At 37.4% G+C, this 13,744-nt stretch overlaps 1 protein-coding gene across 1 annotated transcript in view; it reads left to right on the top strand.

Annotated features, from left to right (window-relative positions):
* The window catches only part of LOC134668875 (transmembrane protein 184B), a 43,839-nt gene that overhangs the window by 24,413 nt on the left and 5,682 nt on the right, over nucleotides 1-13,744 (top strand). Inside the window, exons 4-6 of the mRNA XM_063526355.1 lie at nucleotides 2,130-2,356; nucleotides 10,875-11,076; nucleotides 13,497-13,732. Coding sequence (XP_063382425.1) covers nucleotides 2,130-2,356; nucleotides 10,875-11,076; nucleotides 13,497-13,732 — 665 coding nt within the window. The remainder of the gene's footprint in view (nucleotides 1-2,129; nucleotides 2,357-10,874; nucleotides 11,077-13,496; nucleotides 13,733-13,744) is intronic.

A 13,744-nucleotide genomic window follows, 5' to 3' on the forward strand; every position in this document is an offset into this window, starting at 1 on the left:
TACCTACTACTACGTTTAATATTGGTACAATATGTACATAAAGGCGGGTCGCCATACCAATCCGAATGCAAGTCGAAGGTAACTATTACTATGTGGGATCTTTAAGAGAGATAGTTTGACGGTGGCAATAGGGTTTTATAGACTCTCTGCCACTGATATATTTGTACAATGACATCTATTAAAGTAAAGTAAGTTAGGTATTTCTTGTGTCTAAATATCGGGACTTGTTTGCTACTAGCAAAGCCATTAATAATTAATAATATAAAATAATAAAGGATACAGTGCTAATAAGTTATCTATTCAATAAGTTCCTACTCATAAGTTACAAATCATTTTATATTGGCTGAGGATAAAAAATTTACAAAGAAACTGTAATAATTAGCTTTTCCTTTTTTGTAAGACAAATTTTCATATCAAAGAAGTAAGTCTCTTGAAAGGACTTCATTTACATGTTAACCGCCCACTTTGTTAATTTTAGTTATAATAATAATAGATATTTTCAAGGTTTTCTTTAATTATGCCAGCAACCAAGCTATTGAATGCTTTATTTGTTGAGGTCATTTACATCTGAATCGAACGGGTCAATTATTTACTACCGGTCTATACACGAGTTTATTTTTAACGGGGTGTTTATTTTATTATAGTCAGACCAAGCTAACTCCATCGACTGTAACGTTACAGTGTGAAAATGCCATAATGATCGTCATATTTTCAAAGATATTTGCCTGTCTGTCACGGTTAGCTTCGCTCGACTATCATATTTCTATGATAATCTAATTGCGGCCAAAAGTGTGACTTGGAATGCTAAGAATGATTTGGAAAGCTATATGAACGCAAAAATAAACGAAATCCGCCGAGGCGCATGCCTATAAACGTAAAACTGTGTACATGTGCAACTGCCCTAGTCTGTGATTTTAATCATTCAACGTAATAAAACATTAATGTACCTGCCTTGTGAAAGAATTCACGACCGCACATAAATTGTGATTTACTAGCAACAAAACGGCGACAATGCAAGCTATATAACTTTGTTAGCGTTACTATTACAGACTTCAAGATCATGTATGTCTATGTTTCACACCAATAGACAAAGGTATTCTATCATAACAATCGGTCAATGTTATACAAATTGGTTGTAAATGGTAACATAGGTACCTTAGGTAGTACTCTTGTATACCTAGATGAGCCTGTCATTGCTTTTTTATCTTGCTATTCTTAGTCGGAAAGATTGGCCTGATATTGCCATAGACCAAGGTGCGTGAAAAAAGGCAGGGAGGATTTTGCCCAGCAATGGGACACAATAGTCTAAGGGCTCATTTAGACGATGCGAGATCTCGCATACGAGTTTCATTACATTACGCGGGTCTTGATCGGTCGGTTGAATTGGACGTAACCAACAGTCCGCAATATAACTAAAATCGCATGCGAGTTCGCGCGCCGTGTAAATCAGCCATAACAAATAATATTCTTAGTCTAACCCCCTTATTCATAAAACTTTACGGGCCTGATTCAGTTAATTATCCCTTTCTTACAAATACATAAGGACAAATGATTATTAGCGTATGAGGTTTGTAGTGCGTTTATGAATAAGGAGGTAAGAATATACATAGTAAAAGCTAGATATCGACGGGTCTATTCTTGTAGTACCTATTTTCAGTTCCTAAAGTAATAAGCATTTTAGGATGAGCCTCAGCTATGTGTAAATCAGGTATTATGCTTATCCGAAGATTATCGGTAGACTTGACTTATTTGGCTAAATCAACATAGTAATGTTAGTTATAGTATAAATTTTAGTATGTACAGGGGTGGCTCACTCCGCGATTTCGTCGCTTTGCTACAGGTAGCTAAAAGTGCATCCGTTCGGCCCCAATTTTGGGGTTTGCCATAAGCCGCGCGTGGCGCTGTCGCCACCTAGCAGCCATATCTGTGCTGATCGTAACAGACACGTTTTGTTAAAGAGTGAGTCTTCTGTACCTACCTAGTACTATTATTTATTATGTGGTATGTATTGTGAACTTTTGGTATACGTTTTGCTTATCGAAAAAAAAACATGGTTCTTATATTAAGAAAAAAAAAACCGCGCTTTCCCTCTAGACATCCAATATTTATCAAATTTATATTTGTTCCAGCGTTCGTGATCTACAGCTTCCTATCCCTGTGCTACGAGTACCTAGGAGGCGAAGGCAACATCATGTCCGAGCTGCGAGGCAGGCCCGTGCGCGCCTCCTGCGTCAACGGCACATGCTGCCTCGCAGGCGCCACCTACACCATCGGCTTCCTGCGCTTCTGCAAGCAGGCCACGCTGCAGTTCTGTCTCGTCAAGCCTGTCTGCGCTTTCATTATTATATTCCTACAGGTAAGCGATAAGAAATAGTAGCTATGCTATACCTAAGGCACTGGTCCCACCGCGAGCTAGTAAGCTATGAGCAAACGTCGGACTATAGGGGGCAGTTTGAGGGCAAGGTAAGGTTTACAAAAAAATCTTAGCTTACGAGTATTATAATGTACCCAGTATTTGTAACATAGTTAATTAAATTAGTTACCCGTTATCATTTATTCATCTTTAATGTGTAAATACTCTTTGAACGCAATTGTCTAAGTGACGGATAACGCCAAACGAACTTTTTCGCCAATTTGACTTATGTGTAGTCCAAGTACGTTTATAAATAGAGTCTGTGCGGAAAGAGAAGAGTCGTGGCAGAAACGGGAACTAACATTTTAAATTTTATATGGCAATCAAACCTTTGACACCTGTCTTGTAAAAAGTAAACAAACTTCTGTCAATGTATATTTTTATTAACAAAAACCATACAAAAACCGCAAGTTTTATGTATAAATATTTTCAAAACACGATAAAGCCGTATATAAAACCACAAGGAAAATTATATTTAACATTGTTCGGTTTTGTCAGCGGGAAGAAAACGGCTAAAAGCCGACTATCGACTTACAAAAACTCGCGGAACGTGTTTCCGCTATTAGCGGGTATTGATGTTGTATTTAATATTAAATAATTACCCCCCTTTAATAAGCCCCCTAAGTAACTTGTCTCCGGTACATAATCGGTAAGTATATTCATTCAAAATATATTTATTTTCATAAATATGCAGGTCATTCATGATCTTTAAAATAACTGACAAATAGTCTTGATACTTGCCATTTTATGCATATTTATATGTAATTTCTTTTTCAGGATTGTGTAAAAGTACCTACGGTATCTCGAATAAAAGACCGCTAAGTAGGTGATATACAAGAATTCGTAATCTACGTGCCGGATTCAAGCACATCCAGTTCAGATGAAGATAGTTCTATGAGTGTCCCTGGTTATTTTGAAGCTAGCTCAAACATAAGTGACATTGAATATTTTAATTCAGACTTCGATTACAAAGAATAAAACTTTTTCTAATAAAATATTTCTTTATTTGTAGGTTCTGTTAGTTACGAAATTATATTTCATATTTAGCAGTGACTTTTCGGCGAAGTAAAATATCGTGAGATGAGAGAACCGGACATATCCCCAATAAGGCCTACCTACTTATGCACTATTTTTATTCATTCATTCATTTCAGCCTATATACGTCCCATTGCTGAGCACAGGCCTCCTCTCATGCGCGAGAGGGCTTGGGCTATTTTTATTCATATTCATATTTATTATTAATAATGTACACATACATTACAAGTCAAGTTTACAATGGGTGAAATATATTCCAGATAAAATTACAGTTCTATTGCCTAATTTCTACCCGATCTACCCGGTTTTAATAACTGTTGGACTGCACAGATTAGGCAGTACATAAATGAGACTCGTATTTTGTTTGGTACTAAAATTACAGTTGTATTGGGCAGATTCTTAAATAGTTTTAGCAGTTTTGTCAATCGCAGTCACTTTTTAGTATCTGAGATATAAAAACAAGTGTATTTTAAAAAGAAAACTAGTGCCTGCGCTAAATCAGAGGATTGAGTTGACGAGCCGACACCACCACCAGGCTCCGTTTCGTAAGCCGTGGTAAAAAACCGGAACAAAAGGGATTCAAGTATCATGACCTTTAGTGTCGTACTATAATCACGTGACCAGTGTTGTCAGCATAGCAAAAACCATAAAATAGCACTGGCGCGCCCTCAAATCCCACGACTCTTCTCTTTCCGCACAGACTCTAACGCAGTTAGTTGCTATGATATTTGGAATTTCACATTATAAATACTAGGTACCAAATACTAAGTACAAATACTCGAAAGTGAATTAATTGATTTGCGAACCTTACCTATCATTCTGACATGCCACGAGAATGCCCGCTGGAGTCCGACGTATGGCTATGAGCTATCGGCTATAAACACGAACAAAAGATAAGCACTCCCGTGTAAATAAAAGAGACACGGCGATATTTATAGCTCACCGCTGGGCGAGTAACTATAAATATCGCCGTGTCTCTTTTATTTACACGGGAGTGCTTATCTTTTCTTCGTGTTTATAGCCGATAGCTCATAGCTTACTAGCTCGCGGTGGGACCAGTGCCTAAGTCGAAGGCGAGCAACTGGATGTGCTGCCTCGCTGACGCCAATTGCACCAATTTTATTGATCTCTTTTATTACATTTACTTTTATAATACGTCTATTGTTCAAGTCGTACCATCTAGATTCTAGCATATACCCACTGAGTGGACAGTTACAGAGGTATCTATGACCAACTTGTCGCAAACATTATAAGGAAGAACCTGCTGCCTGTCTTTGTATTACTTAGAAGTACCTAGTCAATAAAAAGATGCAAGACAACTGACAACTGAAATTACACTATGTACTTATAGTATCTAAAATTTTCTTGTGGTACTCTACATATTAAATGTATTGTTCAGCTACAATAGCACAGATCTAGGACTCGGTCGCTATAACAGGAGTGCTCTTTCAACTTTCGCTTTTTGACACAAAACTGTTAATGTGATGTATTTGTTCCGCTTTCCATGCCATTCTTACAATAATTCCGCGAATTGTACGCGTGAGCATAACCAAGGCTTTCCCAGTATGTCTCAATAGGGAAAACAATGATCGAAACAAAGCTAGCATTGAATTCAGCACGAGTTATAACCTATGACCAATGTAATAATAATTTATTATAATAGGAATAATTATTAATGCTTCACATAACTGATATCCAGTGATTCGATATGGTTCGATCCCGATTTGAGCCAGTGTAGAAAAATCGTAGTTTCGTGTACCTGAAGAGTTCTCTCGAATGTTGATTTTCATAAATAAGAGGACTAATCAGGGGTAGTTACAAGCTTACCTACTTATAAAGGAACATATTTTTAGATATCCATTCTAAAGTAAAAAAAAATATTTAGACGAATTCACAACCTTCAAACATGTAGAAATCGGTCAAAATACGCATACGCGATTAGAACGTGAATAATATAGAAACCAAGTCGATTTTAAAATGTAAATGATGTTATTCACGTTCACGCAATGCAAAAGTTGCGATATAAAGTCCAGCTCAAGGTCGTTTTAAGCACATCGATCGTTCGCAAATTAGCTCAGTAAATGTCGTGTTCCATTTCCTATATAACTGAATACTACTCGTCAGACAAATGATATTCATTAAATAAACTAACCTAAATAGTATGAGGCTTGTGAGATTTTTTTATGGGAAAAACAACACAGAGATATCTGCTTGATAAAAAATAAATTTATGCGATTTTATTTGATGATTTTTGTATATCTTTATTTTACAGTAATAAAACTGAGAATTCAATCGTTTTGCTTTTGAGTCTGAACCCACGGACGTAGAGAGTAAACGGGATAGTGTACACTGGCCAAAAAGTGTGTCCACATGAGACATCAAACCTGAGCCCTCCATCTCTTTCTAATTAGGGTGACCATAAGTCATATGTATGTGGGATATTAGCATAAGATTGAATGTATAGTTTGGCCAGGATCTTTTCTCATTCGTACATAATCAGAGAGAATCATACTGTATTTTCCCTATGCTAGTATAATTGTCCCAGAAAAGAGATGGATATAGTTCTTTTCTCTCCTGTAAAACGCTTCACAACAACCTTACTTAATTTAGTCGTTATAACAGCTTTTAGTCGTTATAAAAGCTGTTACAGATGGGATGGGCGTATTGAATCGCGATCATGGTCGATTGTGAGGAAGGTGTGGTCCGCCGTACCTACATCAAAAACACAGCTATAAGAGAGAGCGAGACAGATATCCAGGATGGGGTAAAACGTTGTACTACGTAACTAGGTAATTCGCAAATCGTGTCGATTAAAAACACTGCCTTCGGTCGTGTTTTAATTTATCACCACTCGTTACGAATTTGATTCTTACTTTCAACACTTGTATCGCAAATTAACTTATATTAATACTATACCGACTAGTTATCGATACCAGTCATTTTGTCAAGCCCTAGCGTAGCGTGGCGTAACAATTTATGTTTATACACGAAATTATCTTGAGTATTGACTAAAATAATAAAATATTAGCACACAACGAAATAAAAACTTACATTTAACTGTGTAAACCGGCATCTTACACTATTTATGCTTAACAAAATACCTATCACTATCAATATCATACTCATGGTGTGTTCATATACATGATGACTTCCCTTTTGCATACTTAAGCTATTCTTTAGGCGTAAGCGTCATCGTAGATTTGTGATCTGCTACAAAATTTTCAAATTTGCCGCCTTTGTATACTGACGGAAATGTGTGTCCAACCTATATAGAATCGATTACATCTATATAAATAGTTAGAATTAACGTTTCAGTAATTAAATATTATGTAAGTAAGTATAAACATGAGTCTGTAATGTCTAAGGACTTTGGATTTAATTTTTGGCAATTATATAGCTCTCATTACATGAATCGAATAATTAAACATGCCGAAATAAGTATATCTTTATTTATTTATTAGTATACTATTTAGGTAAACTTATTTTTACATTAAGTACGTAATAGAGTCTGGCTACTGAAATTTTACCTAAATTTTTGGCGGGAAATTCAAATAATCTTGGGCTGGTCACACTTTGTGTAGTAGGAATTATAGTTTTGATACTAGACAATATTTTTAATATTCTGTGCACAAGTAAGGTACCTAAGGAAATAAGTTAAATAAACGTTTACGTGCACTCAAAGTCAGCTCACATAATTTCTACCACTATTTAAAGTACAGTCAACGACAAACACATATGTTTACGTTCCAATATTTCGATTTTATAGATATTTTTCAGAACTTTTAGTTTATCTGTTTCTTTATACACTTGTCCTATTTATGAGATTCAGGCATTAATAAATTCACGTACTTAATCAAAGTAATAGGCAAATGTTAGAACTAGTACTTAAAGTATCAAATATTTATAGAGCACCAACCTCCTAATTTGTTTACATTTGGTTAGGAGTTGTAAACATTGCAGTTTTTCGTTATACAACGCTACACGTCGACTTCGCACATTGTCGTAATTATTTACGAGCTTGAATAATAGTTTGCGAACCTCACTCAGTATAGAAATTATTAATATTATTTAAAATAAACCCCTTATAAACCGCAAACAATTTGAATTAATGACATAAATTGACACCTGACTTTTGGCTTTTTTTTAAATCATAGACAATTGGTGATACAACAACGAAATATCTGTCAACAAATTTTGGCTAGCCAGACTCTAACAATTCTGTAAGACCGATCCAAATCGCACCGATATCATAGTCACCCTAATGAGTTTGACAGTGTTTTCTTGATTGTACACGTGTGTGTGTGTACACGAAAAATATGTCATCAAGTTGGGGATACCAATTAATATCCAAAGTTACTACAATTTCTACCATATTAAATTTAATGTTTTTTTTGTTATGCACATGCTTGGTTTAATCAGTTAATAATATTGACATCATAATGATTAACAAATTATTTAAAAGATATCGGAACTGTAATCGGAATATAGCACTAAAATAGTATATGAAGGTAATTACTTTCAGTAGTATATTGATATAAATACTGCCACAATGGTATCTTTTTTACATTGGCAACATGTGCGAGTGAGACACGGGGCTCTGGTTTTCTATCTCATGTGGACCGTTTTCTCTAGTCTGGTACGAACTACTTTCTGGCTCGGTGATAAGGTTCAATTTAGTATGACAAAAAAAGTGACAGTTCGCTCCCGATTAATATATAACTTCCTGTCTGAACCCAATTAAAAACGTCTTTTTTCTTTGTTTCATTTCCAAATAGAGATAATAATTATAATATCTGGGAGACTGAGCTTTGCTAAGAAGACATATAAAAACTCAAAAATGTGCGTTTTCCCAGAGATAAGCCCTAGCTAGATCGATTTTTCGCCCCGAAAACCCTCAAATATCAAATTTCATCCGAATCGTTAGAGCCGTTTCCGAGATCCCTGAAATAATTATTTTAGATAATTACTTTTAACGCGTATTCTGATGCGTTACTTTTGCCGGTAGTTATATTTGGATACAGAACTTGTCCGACATCGACAGTACTCGTATTGGTTTTCGGCTTCTTGTAACATTAACAATTATAGTTAATTCTGCATGGTAACGTGCATAACCACAAGTGCATTGCGCCGATATGAATAATGCATGCCCTACAAAATTGTAACAAGGTTTAGCCACGGTGCTACTGCAACGTAATATTTTACGACTGCATCGCGTCTTGATCCGAACTCCATTTTATGTCGATTCGGGAAAATTATTGCTTGTTTGAGTCAGTAAATGGAATAGTCGATGTATAAAATTCACAATATCGCTACTTTACCTTTAAAAAACTTGTATCTTGTTCTGTCAATCAAAAGAAAAATGTGGTAACTGAGTATGGGATGCATACAGAGTTACTGCGTTTTAACTTTTAGTAGCAGTGCGAGATACGAGATTTTTTCAAAGTATTGACGAAATGTAAAAATATAAATTTTGTTTGGCTGTGTCTTACATTTTCAAGCATAAGGATAAACTTCACCGAGGAAATATAATACCCAAAAGCATTGCCCATTAAAATATAGTAGATTAATAAAGTTGTTAAAAAGAGCGGAATGCCTACAATATAATATGGTTGCAGCACCAGCACCAGCAGTGTGTGCGCAGTACGCGCAGTATTTTTCTCTGTGTCAGGAAAATAAAACATGAAATGAAATACATGAACGTATACCTAACTAAAACAAGACCGAAGTGATCCCATAAGTGTTCCGTAAACAAAGCTTTGTACGGAACACTAAAAAATAGTTAAATAAAAAAGTAAATTTTCACTTTCACACAGAAATTTCACTTTCCAATACTATTTAAACTCAATTTTCTAAACAAAACACCTGTTTTATAAACCCGTATCAATCAATATCAGTCACATTTTATCTAGATTTAACAACATTTTGAGATATAATAGACGGTCTTATCTTAATCATCTTTTTATTGTACATATATGTATAGATAATATATATACTTGTTTATAACTATACCACTGTCTGTTCGTTGGAATATTTGTGTACTCATTTGCATATGAATTGCAACCACTGTGGAAATAACGTCATGTCGCAACTAGGATAATAATTGAATGTTATAAATTAATTGCATACATCGCTCGTAGGTATGTAAATGTACGTTTGTGTTGAATGCATTAATCAGTAATAATCGTTGCAGAGCTACGATTGTTTTAGCTAATGATCTCATTTATGATTTTTATGTGGAACTAAGAAAGATCTGGAGCTCGATTGTGATTTTATTTTTTTGTTCTAAAACTGTCATGGATTCAGCTGTCAACAGTCTGAACCAGGCTCGGGCTTCTGAATTATTGTCACAGAAATCAGCTATTGGTCTGTGTTCATTAAACACAATGTATTCATTATGATGGTATACAATAAGTGTGTTAGACGTTTCTAGAAGTACACTGGCTCGTTTAAGAGCCAACAGGAGTGGTCATTTCTCCATACAAACGTACTCGACTGTTTCCTCCGTGGATTATGATGCTAGAGCAATGATTTTTTCAACACAGATTAATATTGTCAATATCTGTGTCGGACCGTTTTGCTTTTTTTGATATTTTTCTTTTTTCAGGCGCCGGAGCCCTTCAAAAATGGCCAAAATGGCCTCATTGACTATGCCGCAATGAGAGGCGTAGTATTCAAAACTGATATCAATTAGCCAAAAAAGCGAAACGGTCCGACACAGATCATTTCATAATTATTTAGATTTTCAAGATTGGTTAGGATTGGTTAAGTTTTGGAGGAGGAAACAGTCGAGTACGAAACCTCGATTTTTGAGATTTTACGCAGGATTTTTCGTCTTATCCTTATCACACTAGTTTTAGGAGCCGCTTCCGTTAGCGAGACGGGTATATTTACCTAAAATATTTAAAACTCAGCTCCTGTTTCGTCTTAAGTAGATATTTATGAATATTATGTGTGTACGTATTTATTAAACGACTTGTAGATTAGATAACGAAAGCGAGAAAAATGTTCTTTGTCAATTTTAAGTAGGTACGTATTTGTTTTCTAACTTTTCTACATAAAATTCCTGAATAAATAATATTAAACAAATATAATTATGAAGAGGTGTTCTCAGAAGTGGAGCGAAACCTAGGTTAAGCTAGAACACAAGTTTTCTTTATTAAAGTGTGTATAGATGGTCAAGCAAATCTTGTCAGCAAGCGCGAAATTCAAATTTTCTATGAGACGATAATCCTTCGCGCCTACATTTTTCAAATTTGCCGCCTTTTTCTACTGAGAAGATCTGCTTGACCAACTATAAATCTACACTATTAGAAGTATTAGAACAAATTAAACTATCTTCCAGCCTGGGGCACTAGAGGCCTTGGTCACTTTTTCTTAGTCATTTATTTCAGTTTATATAAATCTAATCAATATACTTTCTTTTCAGTCGGCCGGGCACTACCACGACGGCGACTGGAGCCCCAACGGCGGCTACCTGTACATCACGATCGTGTACAACTTCTCCGTGAGCTTGGCGCTTTACGGGCTGTTCCTGTTCCTCGGCGCCACCCGCGAGATGCTTAAGCCATTCGACCCCGTACTCAAGTTCTTCACCGTCAAGTCCGTCATCTTTCTCTCGTTCTGGCAAGGTATGTGACGTCACTGCTCCATCAGTACGATTTACGGGCTGCTCCTGTTCCTCGGCGCCACCCGCGAGATGCTCAAACCTTTCGACCCCGTGCTCAAGTTCTTCACCGTCAAGTCCGTCATCTTCCTCTCGTTCTGGCAAGGTATGTGACGTCGCTGCTCCCTGAGTACGCTCTACGGGCTGTCCCTGTTCCTCGGCGCCACCCGCGAGATGCTCAAGCCATTCGACCCCGTGCTCAAGTTCTTCACCGTCAAGTCCGTCATCTTCCTCTCGTTCTGGCAAGGTATGTGACGTCACTGCTCCGTCAGTACGCTCTAAGGATTGTTCCTCGGCGCCACCCGCGAGATGCTCAAGCCGTTCGACCCCGTGCTCAAGTTCTTCACCGTCAAGTCCGTCATCTTCCTCTCGTTCTGGCAAGGTATGTGACGTCGCTGCTCCCTGAGTACGCTCTACCGGCTGTCCCTGTTCCTCGGCGCCACCCGCGAGATGCTCAAGCCGTTCGACCCCGTGCTCAAGTTCTTCACCGTCAATTCCGTCATCTTCCTCTCGTTCTGGCAAGGTATGTGACGTCGCTGCTCCGTCAGTACACTCTACGGGCTGTTCCTGTTCCTCGGTGCCACTCGTGAGATGCTCAAGCCGTTTGACCCCGTGCTCAAAGTTCTTCACCGTCAATTCCGTCATCTTCCTCTCGTTCTGGCAAGGTATGTGACGTCACAAACAGGTACTGGTACCTTATTGTCCTTACCCGAACCCCAAAATATCCTAGAGATAAAAATACCAACGGGTGCTTTTGAGTGAGTGAGTTAGGAAAAATGTTTATCGCGCAAACAATACAGTTTACAACAGAGTTGACCCAATCTGGATTACAACCTGAGTGACTCTAAATAATTCCAGATATTCACTGTTATATATTGATCAATGTTCGCCAAGGAAGCCTTACGTAATTCTAATACAAGCGCTAAAAATTCATAAAATGAGCTGAGATAGCGTACTTACCATATCTTTATTTCGTTCTACGAGTATATTAGAAGTAGTGGTAAAGAGGTGTAATGAATTGATCACTTTGAGGGATATTTCACATAACACCGGTTTGGTCTTCAACTATGATAAGCATTGCGAGTTCAAGGTCAACATGTACTGCATCAGTTTCGTAATAGACATTTATATAATGTTTTAAATCCAATCGTTGAACTTCAGTATCACAACACAATCTCCGCGCATCGACCCCCGAGCCCATTGTACCAGCAATAATGATGTGTAGCCAATTAAAACAGCGTGCGCGCATGAAAAACGGCCAACAAAGGTTCAATCACGTTTGTAACGAACGCAAAAAAGCACGCATTGTGTGTACGGTTTAATCCATTCTTCTCGCATAGTTTTAATAAATCTAGGTAGTCGTTATCAGCTTTCCAGTGAAACCCCGGTTTGTCTGGAATGTTAAAGTAGGTTGGAGTTGATCCATTAGCTGTACATCTTTTTAGAGTTATTTACTTAGAGCAGCTGATAAACAGTGTTTTGTTTGTTTCGGACTAATAACACAACTGGATTATAACCAAACGTCGGACTATAGGGGGCAGTTTGAGGGCAAGGTAAGGTTTACAAAAAAATCTTAACTTACGAGTATTATAATGTACCTAGTATTTGTAACATAGTTAATTAAATTAGTTACCCGTTATCATTTATTCATCTTTAATGTGTAAATACTCTTTGAAGTGATGACTGATAGCCCACTGAAGTGGCCACTTAAAAAACAAATAAATAGCTGACATGCGTCATTATGACTGTTGTTCATACTTATATTTGTTGGTAGAATTGGAATTTCACATTATAAATACTAGGTACCAAATACTAAGTACAAATACTCGAAAGTGAATTGATTGATTTGCGAACCTTACCTATCATTCTGACATGCCACGAAAATGCCCGCTGGAGTCCGACGTATGATTATAACGAAATTCTTTATATAAGTTTAAGTTTAGTTATGAAAGTTTTGCTGGCTGTACAAGTGTACAATGAACTTTAGTAAACACTCTCTTTTTTTAAGATTAACTTTATTTCATGATAATGGCGATGGTATTCCTGAATCACAGTTACATAAGATCGATAACTTCAGTTCTGGTTATACTCATGTACCTACAGTATTACAAATTCAAAAATTCGGATGCGACATTGATGTGGCGTAGATTAGGTACACGTAAAAGAGGCATTGTGAAGTCTGGTGAATATCTGAGCGTTTATGTTTCCCTGATTTTTTTGGTCATAGAAGAAATATGGCTGTTAAAACGCCCTTATTATTGAGAGCCTGTTGTGTCCCAGTCCCACGGCTGGGCAAAGGCCCGGTTTAACGCCCTTGAACCCTAAAACTTTTGAAATGTTAATAAGCGTTTCAGAATAATTCTAATCCACAATTTTTCCTTCCAGGCGTCGCCCTAGCCATCCTAGAGAAGGCCGAAGTAATAATGCCGATCACGGACGCTAACAACGTGCCCACCACGGCCGGTACCGTGTCCGCCGGGTACCAGAACTTCCTGATCTGCATCGAGATGCTGGCGGCGGCCGTGGCGCTGCGCTACGCGTTCCCGGCCGCCGTGTACGCGCACGCGCACCGCGACCCGCACCGCTCCGTCACTATGCAGTCCATCTCCAGTAGCTTGAAGGTGGGTTATAGG

This window comes from Cydia fagiglandana, chromosome 11 (genome assembly GCF_963556715.1).
Source record: "Cydia fagiglandana chromosome 11, ilCydFagi1.1, whole genome shotgun sequence".
Classification (NCBI taxonomy): domain Eukaryota; kingdom Metazoa; phylum Arthropoda; class Insecta; order Lepidoptera; family Tortricidae; genus Cydia; species Cydia fagiglandana.